Here is a 17,912-nt window from a genome sequence, read left to right on the forward strand (position 1 = left end):
AGGTGCATCAAAGCAGGGACCGAGAGACTGAAAAACAGCTTCTATCTCAAGGCCATCAGACTGTTAAACAGCCACCACTAACACAGAGAGGCTCAAATGGCTCCCTAGTAACTTTAACAATGCCACTTGAATAATGTTTACATATCTTGCATTACTCGTCCCATATGACTACACTGTATTTTATACCATCTATTGCATCTTGCCTATACCGCTCTGTCATCGCTCATTTATATATTTTTATGTGTATATTCTTATTCCATTCCTTTACTTAGATTTGTGTCTATTAGGTTGTTGTGGAATTGTTAAGATTACTTGTTGGTTATTACTGCACTGTCGGAACTAGAAACACAAGCATTTCATTACACTCGCATTAACATCTGCTAACCATGTGTATGTGACAAATAAAATGTGATTTGATTTGAAACAACTGGCAGCATCAGGGTAAATTTCTGGTAGGTAGAACTGTGAAAGGTAACCCATATTTCACGCTTGTTTGTACTTAACAGAAAAACCACACAGGCATGATGACAAATGTCAGTGAAAAACAAAAGCCTAAAAAAATAATGAAAGAAATGCGAGAGAGAAGTTTTTGAGATGACTGTGTGTTGTTCGATCGAAGTACACAACACCATCATCCAAGTTAGTGGGCACGTCCCCATCTACCCAGCAGGGTGGTATCTACGGCATCACCTTATGATCACTATGAGCAGACGAATACACAGGGAAGTTGAAACTTCCCGATTGTACCAGTGAAATGAAAATGTGCCAATTCTAGCTTGGATAATTGTAGTGTTTATGACGTAAAAAAAAAAACCACACAACGTTGTTAATATAGTAATGACTATATGCCGTGGCAGAGACAGGGTAAAAAATTCCCCTTTAAAAGCCAGCAGCAGGCCTGGCAACACAGGCCCCTTCCAAAACGAACTGTCTTTGTTTCGTAGAGATCCTACAGAGTATTTCCCACATCACTTCCGCTGAAGCAGGTAGAAAAGTTATCTTTAGATTCTCAAAATACCCATGTCAACATAGTCATTTTTCCATTGTTGGTCTTTTTTTAAACCATCATATTTAAACAAATATATGAAATTACTCATTGCCTTTTCTTGTTGTTACATTAAAAGTGGCCCGTTGATTAAAATTCAATATCTTTTGAACGAGTTATTCACGTTGCAATATTCAGAAATGCAAGCTTTTATTTTGAAGTCTTCCCGCATTACCATACAAAGTGACGTCATCACGCGCGCTTCTGGCAGAATACCAGTTCGGGAAAGTCATATGACTAGTGCTTCCGCAGAATTGGGTACAGTCATTTACAGTTGTCAACAACAGTCCCAAGTTTTCTGTCCCGAGGTTTAAACTGTGTTCGGGAGGTTGTCACACTGAATATGTCAGCCTCATAAACCTGTTTAGGATTTCAGCTCACCGTCGTCCTAGGATAACCGTCGTCAGGTTAGTTCCATTTAATAGTGCTACTGTTTGGGAAACACACACTCGGAGTTGATCACAAAGTTGAGTTGTTTTGAGATTGGTTGATTTGTCAGTGTTTAGGCTATACAATCTTAGATTTGTTGTGTTTTGTCTTATTATTAGACAATGTCCCTTATTGGAAATATGACTTACATTATGTGACAGCGTGCTATGGGCAGTTCTATACGGCTACACGAGTTAACGTGGATTCTAGTTTTGAAACATATGCCAGACAGGGTGTGACCATCTCACCCCGACATGGTTACAGATTTCTTGATTTGACAAAAACGGCTGACACCTGTGTAAAAAAATGATTCTTTATTGTCATGCGTGTCAAATCAAAGCTAATAGTGTATTTGAGAAATAAATGCATACAACACTACACACACTTATTATAATAATTTAAAAAAATATTTAAAAAATGCCATTCTTAAATAGAATAAGAATGAGGAAAGGCCTTGATTTCTTGTCAAACAGATTAAAAAGTGGTCTTAGTATTAGAAAGACAAGAAGAAAAAGACTCCCTGACAACTAATAACAACACATTTCAAATTGGATAATGTCGTCGTCGTCTCCCCCACTCTCGAGCTAAAGTCACCTATCCCAGCTCTTATTGACACCCACCCACCGGATAGCCATTAAAAAGTAGTTGACATTTAGTCAGTTCGCCCTGGCTGGACCAAATCTGAACCAATCACAGACCGTACAGAACAGTAGAGCACTAGAGTATAATGTACTGTACAAAATGGTCAAACATGGACTTCTATGATTGGTTCAGATGTGGTCTGGCCCGGACCAACCAAATGTTGTCTTGTTTGAGGGCAGGGTGCATTAGAATACTGAAATACACTAAATAAGGATATTGCATATTTCCACCTTTGTTTATTTAATTTATCAGATGCTCAGACATCTTCAGATAGCTAGGTGGACCAGTCATAGTCAGTACATTCATCTACAGATAGCTAGGTGGACCAGTCATAGTCAGTACATTCATCTCCAGATAGCTAGGTGGACCAGTCATAGTCAGTACATTCATCTCCAGATAGCTAGGTGGACCAGTCATAGTCAGTACATTCATCTACAGATAGCTAGGTGGACCAGTCATAGTCAGTACATTCATCTCCAGATAGCTAGGTGGACCAGTCATAGTCAGTACATTCATCTCCAGATAGCTAGGTGGACCAGTCATAGTCAGTACATTCATCTCCAGATAGCTAGGTGGACCAGTCATAGTCAGTACATTCATCTCCAGATAGCTAGGTGGACCAGTCATAGTCAGTACATTCATCTCCAGATAGCTAGGTGGACCAGTCATAGTCAGTACATTCATCTACAGATAGCTAGGTGGACCAGTCATAGTCAGTACATTCATCTCCAGATAGCTAGGTGGACCAGTCATAGTCAGTACATTCATCTCCAGATAGCTAGGTGGACCAGTCATAGTCAGTACATTCATCTCCAGATAGCTAGGTGGACCAGTCATAGTCAGTACATTCATCTACAGATAGCTAGGTGGACCAGTCATAGTCAGTACATTCATCTCCAGATAGCTAGGTGGACCAGTCATAGTCAGTACATTCATCTCCAGATAGCTAGGTGGACCAGTCATAGTCAGTACATTCATCTCCAGATAGCTAGGTGGACCAGTCATAGTCAGTACATTCATCTCCAGATAGCTAGGTGGACCAGTCATAGTCAGTACATTCATCTCCAGATAGCTAGGTGGACCAGTCATAGTCAGGACATTAATCTCCAGATAGCTAGGTGGACCAGTCATAGTCAGTACATTCATCTCCAGATAGCTAGGTGGACCAGTCATAGTCAGTACATTCATCTCCAGATAGCTAGATGGACCAGTCATAGTCAGTACATTCATCTCCAGATAGCTAGGTGGACCAGTCATAGTCAGGACATTCATCTCCAGATAGCTAGGTGGACCAGTCATAGTCAGTACATTCATCTTCAGATAGTCAGTACATTCATCTCCAGATAGCTAGGTGGACCAGTCATAGTCAGTACATTCATCTTCAGATAGCTAGGTGGACCAGTCATAGTCAGTACATTCATTTCCAGATAGCTAGGTGGACCAGTCATAGTCAGCACATTCATCTTCAGATAGCTAGGTGGACCAGTCATAGTCAGTACATTCATCTTCAGATAGCAAGGTGGACCAGTCATAGTCAGTACATTCATCTCCAGATAGCTAGGTGGACCAGTCATAGTCAGTACATTCATCTCCAGATAGCTAGGTGGACCAGTCATAGTCAGTACATTCATCTACAGATAGCTAGGTGGACCAGTCATAGTCAGTACATTCATCTCCAGATAGCTAGGTGGACCAGTCATAGTCAGTACATTCATCTCCAGATAGCTAGGTGGACCAGTCATAGTCAGTACATTCATCTACAGATAGCTAGGTGGACCAGTCATAGTCAGTACATTCATCTTCAGATAGTCAGTACATTCATCTACAGATAGCTAGGTGGACCAGTCATAGTCAGTACATTCATCTTCAGATAGCTAGGTGGACCAGTCATAGTCAGTACATTCATTTCCAGATAGCTAGGTGGACCAGTCATAGTCAGCACATTCATCTTCAGATAGCTAGGTGGACCAGTCATAGTCAGTACATTCATCTTCAGATAGCAAGGTGGACCAGTCATAGTCAGTACATTCATCTCCAGATAGCTAGGTGGACCAGTCATAGTCAGGGGGACATTCATCTCCAGATAGCTAGGTGGACCAGTCATAGTCAGTACATTCATCTACAGATAGCTAGGTGGACCAGTCATAGTCAGTACATTCATCTCCAGATAGCTAGGTGGACCAGTCATAGTCAGTACATTCATCTCCAGATAGCTAGGTGGACCAGTCATAGTCAGTACATTCATCTCCAGATAGCTAGGTGGACCAGTCATAGTCAGGACATTCATCTCCAGATAGCTAGGTGGACCAGTCATAGTCAGTACATTCATCTCCAGATAGCTAGATGGACCAGTCATAGTCAGTACATTCATCTCCAGATAGCTAGGTGGACCAGTCATAGTCAGGACATTCATCTCCAGATAGCTAGGTGGACCAGTCATAGTCAGTACATTCATCTTCAGATAGCTAGGTGGACCAGTCATAGTCAGTACATTCATCTTCAGATAGTCAGTACATTCATCTCCAGATAGCTAGGTGGACCAGTCATAGTCAGTACATTCATCTTCAGATAGCTAGGTGGACCAGTCATAGTCAGTACATTCATTTCCAGATAGCTAGGTGGACCAGTCATAGTCAGCACATTCATCTTCAGATAGCTAGGTGGACCAGTCATAGTCAGTACATTCATCTACAGATAGCTAGGTGGACCAGTCATAGTCAGTACATTAATCTTCAGATAGCAAGGTGGACCAGTCATAGTCAGTACATTCATCTACAGATAGCTAGGTGGACCAGTCATAGTCAGTACATTCATCTACAGATAGCTAGGTGGACCAGTCATAGTCAGTACATTCATCTACAGATAGCTAGGTGGACCAGTCATAGTCAGTACATTCATCTACAGATAGCTAGGTGGACCAGTCATAGTCAGTACATTAATCTTCAGATAGCAAGGTGGACCAGTCATAGTCAGTACATTCATCTTCAGATAGCTAGGTGGACCAGTCATAGTCAGTACAGTCATCTCCAGATAGCTAGGTGAACCAGTCATAGTCAGTACATTAATCTACAGATAGCTAGGTGGACCAGTCATAGTCAGTACATTCATCTTCAGATAGCTAGGTGGACCAGTCATAGCCAGTACATTCATCTTCAGATAGCTAGGTGAGACAACCACATATCACAATATTTAAATTTTTCTTCAATAAAGTACAGTCAGAGCTAGGAAGAGGAGAAAGTCAAGTGTTAGTTAATGGAAGGAACATTATTTTTGGGGGGTGAGGAGGATGTTGTGGAACTGGTCCACCTAGTTGTGGACTATTTAAGATCCTCTGAAGAGGGGGGGGTTCAGATGTTTTCAGAAGATGGACTCTACTGTCCTAGTGTCAGGGGGGGACGCTGGGCAGGGACTCTGCTGTCCTAGTGTCAGGGGGGGAAGCTGGGCAGGGACTGCTGTCCTAGTGTCAGGGGGGGGACGCTGGGCAGGGACTCTGCTGTCCTAGTGTCAGGGGGAGCTGGGCAGGGACTCTGCTGTCCTAGTGTCAGGGGGGGAAGCTGGGCAGGGACTCTGCTTACCTTACTTCAGTCGGGGAAGCTGGGCATGGACTCTGTTGTCCTTACTTCAGTCGGGGAAGCTGGGCAGGGACTCTGCTGTCCTTACTTTAGTCGGGGAAGCTGGGCAGGGACTCTGCTGTCCTAGTGTCAGGGGGGGGAAGCTGGGCAGGGACTCTGCTGTCCTAAGAGGAGAGCAGTCTCGGTTAAGTGACCCGACTTGTAGCGTAACTTGTTCTGAGCGAGATAACGAGAGTGTTGGTCAGAGTCTCGTTGTGTTTTTGGAAAGAATAGAAAGGGATACAGAAAGTTTTTGTTGAATTTTTGGTTTCTTGAGGGGAGGGACTCCGCCCATTTTGAAGTTGGAGAGGACAGAGCCAGTGGTCAGGGATGAGCTGATGCGGGAAGTGAGGAATGGAGGGAGGTCTCCAGAGATGGTCTGGAGGAGGGGATTGGGGGTGGGGGGTCGAGCGGGCAGACCTCACTAGTCACAGGATGTCATCTGGAGGGTAGTTATGCGTGAGTGAGACCAGTGGACTCAATTTGCCGAGTGAATTAAAAGCGGATGTTGTCAACCTTCTTTTCAAAGTGGTTGGCAAAGTCTTCCGCAGAGGGGTTGGAGGATTTAGGAGGGAGGAGAAGGTGGAAAATAGTTTCCTGGGGTTAGAGGCAGAAGCTTGAAATTTAGATTGGTAGAAAGTGGCTTTAGCAGCAAATCCAGAGGTAGAGAGGAGGGAGTGGAAGGATGGTAGGTCCTCCAGAAGTTGAGTTTAAAAAACAAAAATCGCTCAGCTGCCCGCATCCCTGTTCTGTAAGCTCGCAATGAATCACTCAGCCACGGAGGAAGAGGAAGAGGAAGGAACGGGAACAGTGTGAGTCGTAAAATACGGAAAGGGAGGAGAGCAGGGTCGAATAGGCAGACATGATGGAGAAGGATTTAGCAGAAGGGAGAGATGATAGAACAGGAGAGAGTAGTGGGAGAAAGAGCGCTCAGCCCCTACCATCTGTGTGTGTAGGTTTGAGGAAGAGGGAGACAGAAATTGAAACAAAGTGGTGATCAATGACAGAGTGGGATTGCAGGGGGATCAGTGAACAAACAGCCAATCTAGTAAAGATGAGGTCAACCGTATTGCCTGCCTTGGGAGAGGGAGGGGACTGGGAAAGGGTGAGGTCAACCGTATTGCCTTCCTTGTGAGAGGGAGGGGACTGGGAAAGGGTGAGGTCAACCGTATTGCCTTCCTTGTGAGAGGGAGGGGACTGGGAAAGGGTGAGGTCAACCGTATTGCCTTCCTTGTGAGAGGGAGGGGACTGGGAAAGGGTGAGGTCAGAAGAGACAAGGAGGGCAAAGGAAAAAGTGGAAAGAAAGGAATTGAAAGCAGACATCGGGAGGTTGAAGTCTGACGAAGGCCTCGAGGCCGATACGTAAAGCTTAATCAAGAGCAGTGGTACCAACTCCAGAGCGGTGGTACCAACTCCAGAGCGGTGGTACCAACTCCAGAGCGGGTACCAACTCCAGAGCGGTGGTACCAACTCCAGAGCAGTGGTACCAACTCCAGAGCGGTGGTACCAACTCCAGAGCGGTGGTACCAACTCCAGAGCGGTGGTACCAACTCCAGAGGGGTGGTACCAACTCCAGAGGGGTGGTACCAACTCCAGAGGGGTGGTACCAACTCCAGAGCGGTGGTACCAACTCCAGAGAAGAGTGGTACCAACTCCAGAGCGGTGGTACCAACTCCAGAGCGGTGGTACCAACTCCAGAGCGGTGGTACCAACTCCAGAGCGGTGGTACCAACTCCAGAGCGGTGGTACCAACTCCAGAGCGGTGGTACCAACTCCAGAGGGGTGGTACCAACTCCAGAGCAGTGGTACCAACTCCAGAGCGGTGGTACCAACTCCAGAGCGGTGGTACCAACTCCAGAGCGGTGGTACCAACTCCAGAGCAGTGGTACCAACTCCAGAGCGGTGGTACCAACTCCAGAGCGGGTACCAACTCCAGAGGGGTGGTACCAACTCCAGAGCGGTGGTACCAACTCCAGAGCGGTGGTACCAACTCCAGAGCGGTGGTACCAACTCCAGAGCGGTGGTACCAACTCCAGAGCGGTGTGCGGGTTTCTTTTTTCTCATCTCGTTCAACTGCTACCATGCACCTGCAACTAACAGTTCCGATGTGCGATTGATTGCCTTCTGATCCAATGAGCTATCATCAGGAAATGTGCTTATCAACGTATCAAGCTCACTGAGGAACTGTCCAAGGGCACCTGGTGGGCGATAGATTACAACAATGTTGAACTCGAGTGGATAAGTGACAGTGACAACATGGCATTCAAAATGAGGAGATAGACAGGTGAGGAAAAGAGACAGACAGATGACTGGATATGAGTGGCAGACAGATGACTGGATATGAGTGGCAGACAGATGACTGGATATGAGTGGCAGACAGATGACTGGATATGAGTGCCAGACAGATGCCTGGATATGAGTGGCAGACAGATGACTGGATATGAGTGCCAGACAGATGCCTGGATATGAGTGCCAGACAGATGCCTGGATATGAGTGCCAGACAGATGCCTGGATATGAGTGCCAGACAGATGACTGGATATGAGTGGCAGACAGATGACTGGATATGAGTGGCAGACAGATGACTGGATATGAGTGCCAGACAGATGACTGGATATGAGTGGCAGACAGATGATTGGATATGAGTGGCAGACAGATGACTGGATATGAGTGCCAGACAGATGACTGGATATGAGTGCCAGACAGATGATTGGATATGAGTGCCAGACAGATGACTGGATATGAGTGGCAGACAGATGATTGGATATGAGTGGCAGACAGATGACTGGATATGAGTGGCAGACAGATGACTGGATATGAGTGGCAGACAGATGATTGGATATGAGTGGCAGACAGATGACTGGATATGAGTGGCAGACAGATGACTGGATATGAGTGCCAGACAGATGACTGGATATGAGTGGCAGACAGATGATTGGATATGAGTGCCAGACAGATGACTGGATATGAGTGGCAGACAGATGATTGGATATGAGTGGCAGACAGATGACTGGATATGAGTGGCAGACAGATGACTGGATATGAGTGGCAGACAGATGACTGGATATGAGTGGCAGACAGATGACTGGATATGAGTGCCAGACAGATGACTGGATATGAGTGCCAGACAGATGACTGGATATGAGTGGCAGACAGATGACTGGATATGAGTGCCAGACAGATGACTGGATATGAGTGGCAGACAGATGACTGGATATGAGTGCCAGACAGATGACTGGATATGAGTGCCAGACAGATGACTGGATATGAGTGCCAGACAGATGACTGGATATGAGTGGCAGACAGATGACTGGATATGAGTGCCAGACAGATGACTGGATATGAGTGGCAGACAGATGACTGGATATGAGTGGCAGACAGATGACTGGATATGAGTGGCAGACAGATGACTGGATATGAGTGGCAGACAGATGACTGGATATGAGTGGCAGACAGATGACTGGATATGAGTGCCAGACAGATGACTGGATATGAGTGGCAGACATGATTGGATATGAGTGACAGACAGATGACTGGATATGAGTGGCAGACATGATTGGATATGAGTGACAGACAGATGACTGGATATGAGTGGCAGACAGATCACTGGATATGAGTGGCAGACATGATTGGATATGAGTGCCAGACAGATGACTGGATATGAGTGGTAGACAGATGACTGGATATGAGTGGCAGACAGATGACTGGATATGAGTGGCAGACATGATTGGATATGAGTGGCAGACAGATGACTGGATATGAGTGCCAGACAGATGACTGGATATGAGTGCCAGACAGATGACTGGATATGAGTGGCAGACATGATTGGATATGAGTGCCAGACAGATGCCTGGATATGAGTGCCAGACAGATGACTGGATATGAGTGGCAGACAGATGACTGGATATGAGTAGCAGACATGATTGGATATGAGTGGCAGACAGATGACTGGATATGAGTGCCAGACAGATGACTGGATATGAGTGCCAGACAGATGACTGGATATGAGTGGCAGACATGATTGGATATGAGTGCCAGACAGATGCCTGGATATGAGTGCCAGACAGATGCCTGGATATGAGTGCCAGACAGATGACTGGATATGAGTGGCAGACAGATGTGACGGATTTGGAAGAGTATTATGCTAAATAATGACATTGAGATGTCGTCAACTAGCTGTTAAATCTGTTGGTTTAACGATCTGTTTCTGTTTACAAGTCTGTTTTTACTGCTGGGGGGGGATTTTGATTTGTGATTAGATTTGTTTTAATATACCATGATAGCCTGCAGATCAATAGTAGTTTAGGCTACAGCTGTTTGACTGACACCACTGTTTTAAGGAAGTAGTAGTTTAGGCTACAGGAAGTAGTAGGTTAGGCTACAGGAAGTAGTAGGTTAGGCTACAGCTGTTTGACTGACACCACTGTTTTAAGGAAGTAGTAGTTTAGGCTACAGGAAGTAGTAGGTTAGGCTGCAGGAAGTAGTAGGTTAGGCTACAGGAAGTAGTAGGTTAGGCGACAGGAAGTAGTAGCTTAGGCTACAGCTGTTTGACTGACACCACTGTTTTAAGGAAGTAGTAGTTTAGGCTACAGGAAGTAGTAGGTTAGGCTACAGGAAGTAGTAGGTTAGGCTACAGGAAGTAGTAGGTTAAGCTACAGGAAGTAGTAGGTTAGGCTACAGGGAGTAGTAGGTTAGGCTACAGGAAGTAGTAGGTTAAGTTACAGAAAGTAGTAGGTTAAGTTACAGAAAGTAGTAGGTTAAGCTACAGGAAGTAGTAGTTTAGGCTACAGGAAGTAGTAGATTAAGCTACAGGAAGTAGTAGGTTAGGCTACAGGAAGTAGTAGGTTAGGCTACAGGAAGTAGTAGGTTAAGTTACAGAAAGTAGTAGGTTAAGTTACAGAAAGTAGTAGGTTAAGCTACAGGAAGTAGTAGTTTAGGCTACAGGAAGTAGTAGATTAAGCTACAGGAAGTAGTAGGTTAAGCTACAGGAAGTAGTAGGTTAGGCTACAGGAAGTAGTAGGTTAAGTTACAGAAAGTAGTAGTTTAAGCTACAGGAAGTAGTAGTTTAGGCTACAGGAAGTAGTAGATTAAGCTACAGGAAGTAGTAGGTTAAGCTACAGGAAGTAGTAGGTTAGGCTACAGGAAGTAGTAGGTAAACTACAGGAAATAGTATAATTTTGTCATCTTCTTTTCTCTCTCTCTTTGTGTTTGTACTCACCTCTGTGTGTGTGTGTGTGTGTGTGTGTGTGTGTGTGTGTGTGTGTGTGTGTGTGTGTGTGTGTGTGTGTGTGTGTGTGTGTGTGTGTGTGTGTGTGTGTGTGTGTGTGTGTGTGTTCCACAGATGTTCGTTGCCATGTCTAGTCTGGAGAGCCTGCGGTCCTCTGTGTTTACCTTTGAGTCCTCCGTGCACAGCTGCCATGTGCTGCGTTGTCTGGACGACCAGCGGAGGTGTGACCTGCTGTGTGACATCACTGTGCTGGCCGAAGGGAGGAGTTTCAGGGCCCACCGTTCTGTGCTGGCCTCCTGCAGCGACTACTTCACACACAGGGTCTCCTCCCACGCACCACAGGGACTTGTCGTCACCCTGCCTCAGGAGGTGAGAAGGGAGGGACCATGAGCCTAGGAGTCCAGGATCACATTAGTCCACTTTAGGCCAGGAGTTTTCCAATCTTACCATACGAGATCCAGATCCGGAGTACTGATGGTTTTCTGTTCTACCTGATAATTAATGGCTTCCACCTGGTGTCCCCAGGTCTAAATCAGTCCCTGGTTTAAAGGGAGATAATGAAAATCAGTAATGGACCTGGCTTCCAGATCCACATAGGAATTTGACTGATTTAGCTTTTAGCCAAATGAGCTAAAGCCTATTTAACACAAGTATTAATATTTATATTTATTAAGGATTAAGGCAGCAGCTACTCTTCATGGGGTTTATTATGGATCCCCATTAGTTCCTGTCAAGGCAGCAGCTACTCTTCCTGGGGTTTATTATGGATCCCCATTAGTGCCCGTCAAGGCAGCAGCTACTCTTCCTGGGGTTTATTATGGATCCCCATTAGTTCCTACCAAGGCAGCAGCTACTCTTCCTGGGTTTATTATGGATCCCCATTAGTTCCTGCTAAGGCAGCAGCTACTCTTCCTGGGGTTTATTATGGATCCCCATTAGTTCCTGCGAAGTCAGCTACTCTTCCTGGGGTGTATTATGGATCCCCATTAGTTCCTGTCAAGGCAGCAGCTACTCTTCCTGGGGTTATTATGGATCCCCATTAGTTCCTGTCAAGGCAGCAGCTACTCTTCCTGGGGTTTATTATGGATCCCCATTAGTTCCTGCCAAGGCAGCAGCTACTCTTCCTGGGGTTTATTATGGATCCCCATTAGTTCCTGCCAAGACAGCAGCTACTCTTCCTGGGGTTTATTATGGATCCCCATTAGTTCCTGCCAAGGCAGCAGCTACTCTTCCTGGGTTTATTATGGATCCCCCATTAGTTCCTGTCAAGGCAGCAGCTACTCTTCCTGGGGTTTATTATGGATCCCCATTAGTTCCTGCCAAGGCAGCAGCTACTCTTCCTGGGTTTATTATGGATCCCCCATTAGTTCCTGTCAAGGCAGCAGCTACTCTTCCTGGGTTTATTATGGATCCCCCATTAGTTCCTGTCAAGGCAGCAGCTACTCTTCCTGGGGTTTATTATGGATCCCCATTAGTTCCTGCCAAGGCAGCAGCTACTCTTCCTGGGTTTATTATGGATCCCCATTAGTTCCTGCCAAGGCAGCAGCTACTCTTCCTGGGGTTTATTATGGATCCCCATTAGTTCCTGCCAAGGCAGCAGCTACTCTTCCTGGGGTTTATTATGGATCCCCATTAGTTCCTGACAAGGCAGCAGCTACTCTTCCTGGGGTTTATTATGGATCCCCATTAGTTCCTGCCAAGGCAGCAGCTACTCTTCCTGGGGTTTATTATGGATCCCCATTAGTTCCTGCCAAGGCAGCAGCTACTCTTCCTGGGGTTTATTATGGATCCCCATTAGTTCCTGTCAAGGCAGCAGCTACTCTTCCTGGGGTTTATTATGGATCCCCATTAGTTCCTGCCAAGGCAGCAGCTACTCTTCCTGGGGTTTATTATGGATCCCCATTAGTTCCTGCCAAGGCAGCAGCTACTCTTCCTGGGGTTTATTATGGATCCCCATTAGTTCCTGCCAAGGCAGCAGCTACTCTTCCTGGGGTTTATTATGGATCCCCACTAGTTCCTGCCAAGGCAGCAGCTACTCTTCCTGGGGTTTATTATGGATCCCCATTAGTTCCTGCCAAGGCAGCAGCTACTCTTCCTGGGGTTTATTATGGATCCCCATTAGTTCCTGTCAAGGCAGCAGCTACTCTTCCTGGGGTTTATTATGGATCCCCATTAGTTCCTGCCAAGGCAGCAGCTACTCTTCCTGGGGTTTATTATGGATCCCCATTAGTTCCTGCCAAGGCAGCAGCTACTCTTCCTGGGGTTTATTATGGATCCCCATTAGTTCCTGCCAAGGCAGCAGCTACTCTTCCTGGGGTTTATTATGGATCCCCATTAGTTCCTGTCAAGGCAGCAGCTACTCTTCCTGGGGTTTATTATGGATCCCCATTAGTTCCTGTCAAGGCAGCAGCTACTCTTCCTGGGGTTTATTATGGATCCCCATTAGTTCCTGCCAAGGCAGCAGCTACTCTTCCTGGGGTTTATTATGGATCCCCATTATGTAGTACTGTGGAATAGAGTTCCATGTAGTCATGGCTCTATGTAGTACTGTGGAATAGAGTTCCATGTAGTCATGGCTCTATGTAGTACTGTGGAATAGAATTCCAGGTAGTCATGGCTCTTTGTATGTCTAGTACTGTGGAATAGAATTCCAGGTAGTCATGGCTTTATGTAGTACTGTGTCATGGCTCTTTGTAGTACTGTGTCATGGCTCTATGTAGTACTGTGTCATGGCTCTGTAGTACTGTGTCATGGCTCTATGTAGTACTGGGGAATAGAGTTCCAGGTAGTCATGGCTCTATGTAGTACTGTGGAATAGAGTTCCAGGTAGTCATGGCTCTTTGTAGTACTGTGTCATGGCTCTTTGTAGTACTGTGTCATGGCTCTATGTAGTACTGTGTCATGGCTCTGTAGTACTGTGTCATGGCTCTATGTAGTACTGGGGAATAGAGTTCCAGGTAGTCATGGCTCTATGTAGTACTGTGGAATAGAGTTCCAGGTAGTCATGGCTCTATGTAGTACTGTGTCATGGCTCTATGTAGTACTGTGTCATGGCTCTATGTAGTACTGTGTCATGGCTCTATGTAGTACTGTGTCATGACTCTATGTAGTACTGTGTCGTGGCTCTATGTAGTACTGTGTCATGGTTCTATGTAGTACTGTGTCATGGCTCTATGTAGTACTGTGTCATGACTCTATGTAGTACTGTGTCGTGGCTCTATGTAGTACTGTGTCATGGCTCTATGTAGTACTGTGTCATGGCTCTATGTAGTACTGTGTCATGGCTCTATGTAGTACTGTGTCATGGCTCTATGTAGTACTGTGTCATGGTTATATGTAGTACTGTGTCATGGCTCTATGTAGTACTGTGTCATGGCTCTATGTAGTACTGTGTCATGGCTCTATGTAGTACTGTGTCATGGCTCTATGTAGTACTGTGTCATGGCTCTCTGTAGTACTGTGTCATGGTTCTATGTAGTACTGTGTCATGGCTCTATGTAGTACTGTGTCATGGCTCTATGTAGTACTTTGTCATGGTTCTATGTAGTACTGTGTCATGGTTCTATGTAGTACTGTGTCATGGCTCTATGTAGTACTGTGTCATTGCTCTATGTAGTACTGTGTCATGGCTCTATCTAGTACTGTGTCATGGCTCTATGTAGTACTGTGTCATGGCTCTATGTAGTACTGTATCATGGCTCTATGTAGTACTGTGTCATGGCTCTATGTAGTACTATATCATGGCTCTATGTAGTACTGTATCATGACTATGTAGTACTGTGTCATGGCTCTATGTAGTACTGTATCATGCCTCTATGTAGTACTGTGTCATGGCTCTATGTAGTACTGTGTCATTGCTCTATGTAGTTCTGTATCATGACTCTATGTAGTACTGTGTCATGGCTCTATGTAGTACTGTGTCATGGCTCTATGTAGTACTGTGTCGTGGCTCTATGTAGTACTGTGTCATGGCTCTATGTAGTACTGTGTCGTGGCTCTATGTAGTACTGTGTCGTGGCTCTATGTAGTACTGTGTCGTGGCTCTATGTAGTACTGTGTCGTGGCTCTATGTAGTACTGTGTCGTGGCTCTATGTAGTACTGTGTCGTGGCTCTATGTAGTACTGTGTCGTGGCTCTATGTAGTACTGTGTCGTGGCTCTATGTAGTACTGTGTCGTGGCTCTATGTAGTACTGTGTCATGGCTCTATGTAGTACTGTGTCATGTACTGTGTCATGGCTCTATGTAGTACTGTGTCGTGGCTCTATGTAGTACTGTGTCGTGGCTCTATGTAGTACTGTGTCGTGGCTCTATGTAGTACTGTGTCATGGCTCTATGTAGTACTGTGTCATGGCTCTATGTAGTACTATGTCATGGCTCTATGTAGTACTGTGTCATGTACTGTGTCATGGCTCTATGTAGTACTGTGTCGTGGCTCTATGTAGTACTGTGTCGTGGCTCTATGTAGTACTGTGTCGTGGCTCTATGTAGTACTGTGTCATGGCTCTATGTAGTACTGTGTCATGGCTCTATGTAGTACTATGTCATGGCTCTATGTAGTACTGTGTCATGGCTCTATGTAGTACTGTGTCATGGCTCTATGTAGTACTGTGTCATGGCTCTATGTAGTACTGTATCATGACTCTATGTAGTTAAATAATAAAGGTTGAATGAAAATATGTAAACTGTGCACTTCGCATAGTCTGTTCTTGAATTGGGGATTGTGAAGGGACCTCTGGTGGCATTGTGGGGGTATGCATGGGTGTGTGCTAGTCTTATGAACAGACAGCTCATGTCTTGTGGGGTATCTATGGGTGTCTGATCTGTGTACTAGTCGTATGAACAGACAGCTCATGTCTTGTGGGGTATCTATGGGTGTCTGATCTGTGTACTAGTCGTATGAACAGACAGCTCATGTCTTGTGGGGTATCTATGGGTGTCTGATCTGTGTACTAGTCGTGTGAACAGACAGCTCATGTCTTGTGGGGTATCTATGGGTGTCTGATCTGTGTACTAGTCGTGTGAACAGACAGCTCATGTCTTGTGGGGTATCTATGGGTGTCTGATCTGTGTACTAGTCGTGTGAACAGACAGCTCATGTCTTGTGGGGTATCTATGGGTGTCTGATCTGTGTACTAGTCGTTAAATAATAAAGAATGAACAGACAGCTCATGTCTTGTGGGGTATCTATGGGTGTCTGATCTGTGTACTAGTCGTATGAACAGACAGCTCATGTCTTGTGGGGTATCTATGGGTGTCTGATCTGTGTACTAGTCGTATGAACAGACAGCTCATGTCTTGTGGGGTATCTATGGGTGTCTGATCTGTGTACTAGTCGTATGAACAGACAGCTCATGTCTTGTGGGGTATCTATGGGTGTCTGATCTGTGTACTAGTCGTGTGAACAGACAGCTCATGTCTTGTGGGGTATCTATGGGTGTCTGATCTGTGTACTAGTCGTATGAACAGACAGCTCATGTCTTGTGGGGTATCTATGGGTGTCTGATCTGTGTACTAGTCGTATGAACAGACAGCTCATGTCTTGTGGGGTATCTATGGGTGTCTGATCTGTGTACTAGTCGTATGAACAGACAGCTCATGTCTTGTGGGGTATCTATGGGTGTCTGATCTGTGTACTAGTCGTATGAACAGACAGCTCAGTGTTTTCAACATGTCAATACCGTTCACAAAGACAAGTAGTGATGAAGTCAATCTCTCCTCTACATTGAGCCAGGAGAGATGGACATGCATGTCATTGATTTTAGTTCTCCGTGTAGCCTAGTGGTTAGAGTGTAGAGGCGGCAGGAAGCCTAGTGGTTAGAGTGTAGAGGCGGCAGGGAGCCTAGTGGTTAGAGTGTAGAGGCGGCAGGGAGCCTAGTGGTTAGAGTGTAGAGGCGGCAGGGAGCCTAGTGGTTAGAGTGTAGAGGCGGCAGGTAGCCTAGTGGTTAGAGTGTAGAGGCGGCAGGGAGCCTAGTGGTTAGAGTGTAGAGGCGGCAGGAAGCCTAGTGGTTAGAGCGTAGAGGCGGCAGGAAGCCTAGTGGTTAGAGTGTAGAGGCGGCAGGGAGCCTAGTGGTTAGAGTGTAGAGGCGGCAGGGAGCCTAGTGGTTAGAGTGTCGAGGCGGCAGGTAGCCTAGTGGTTAGAGCGTAGAGGCGGCAGGTAGCCTAGTGGTTAGAGTGTAGAGGGGGCAGGTAGCCTAGTGGTTAGAGTGTAGAGGCGGCAGGTAGCCTAGTGGTTAGAGTGTAGAGGCGGCAGGTAGCCTAGTGGTTAGAGTGTAGAGGCGGCAGGTAGCCTAGTGGTTAGAGTGTAGAGGCGGCAGGTAGCCTAGTGGTTAGAGTGTAGAGGCGGCAGGTAGCCTAGTGGTTAGAGTGTAGAGGCGGCAGGTAGCCTAGTGGTTAGAGTGTAGAGGCGGCAGGGAGCCTAGTGGTTAGAGTGTCGAGGCGGCAGGCAGTGTTGTTAAGAAGGTAGAAACTAGGGCCTGTAGGACCTGCCTTGTTGATAGTGTTGTTAAGAAGGTAGAAACTAGGGCCTGTAGGACATGCCTTGTTGATAGTGTTGTTAAGAAGGTAGAAACTAGGGCCTGTAGGACCTGCCTTGTTGATAGTGTTGTTAAGAAGGTAGAAACTAGGGACTGTAGGACCTGCCTTGTTGATAGTGTTGTTAACCACTTGCTCCTACCTGACACGCAGGCGTCCCATCTAGACATCTGGAAATGCTAATGCGCTACGCTAAATGCTAATAGTACTAGTTAAAACTCAAACGTTCATTAAAATACACATGCAGGGTATTGAATTAAAGCTACACTCATTGTGAATTCAGGCAACAAGTCAGATTTTTAAAATGCTTTTCGGCGAAAGCATGAGAAGCTATTATCTGATAGCATGTAACACCCCAAAAGACCCGCAGGGGACGTAAACAAAATAATTAGCATAGTCGGCGCTACACAAACCGCACAAATAAAAT

General features: G+C 45.8%; 2 protein-coding genes across 42 annotated transcripts in view; both read left to right on the forward strand.

Annotated features, from left to right (window-relative positions):
* The first annotated feature begins 1,274 nt into the window (after positions 1–1,274).
* Positions 1,275–17,912, forward strand: part of LOC118381856 (uncharacterized) — a 28,514-nt gene continuing 11,876 nt past the window's right edge. For all 35 annotated transcript variants that reach the window (XM_052520176.1, XM_052520177.1, XM_052520185.1 and 32 more), the window contains exons 1-2: positions 1,275–1,452; positions 11,068–11,322. In XM_052520176.1, coding sequence (XP_052376136.1) covers positions 11,068–11,322 — 255 coding nt within the window. In that variant the 5' untranslated portion in view covers positions 1,275–1,452. The remainder of the gene's footprint in view (positions 1,453–11,067; positions 11,323–17,912) is intronic.
* Positions 1,911–5,433, forward strand: LOC127930600 (involucrin-like). 7 transcript variants are annotated; one of them, XR_008138313.1, is made up of 4 exons: positions 1,911–3,066; positions 4,208–4,692; positions 4,819–5,028; positions 5,197–5,433. XR_008138313.1 is itself a non-coding variant. In XM_052520210.1 (4 exons), the coding sequence occupies exons 1-3, from the start codon at positions 2,369–2,371 to the stop codon at positions 4,644–4,646; spliced, it is 927 nt and encodes a 308-aa protein (XP_052376170.1). In that variant the 5' UTR covers positions 1,911–2,368; the 3' UTR covers positions 4,647–4,692; positions 4,819–5,091. The 7 variants fall into 7 exon arrangements, 3 of the variants coding, with proteins under 3 accessions (XP_052376170.1, XP_052376168.1, XP_052376169.1); XR_008138314.1 differs by having other exon boundaries at positions 4,819–4,986; XR_008138315.1 differs by having other exon boundaries at positions 4,819–4,944.

This window comes from Oncorhynchus keta, chromosome 6, assembly GCF_023373465.1.
Source record: "Oncorhynchus keta strain PuntledgeMale-10-30-2019 chromosome 6, Oket_V2, whole genome shotgun sequence".
In the NCBI taxonomy this organism is placed as follows: domain Eukaryota; kingdom Metazoa; phylum Chordata; class Actinopteri; order Salmoniformes; family Salmonidae; genus Oncorhynchus; species Oncorhynchus keta.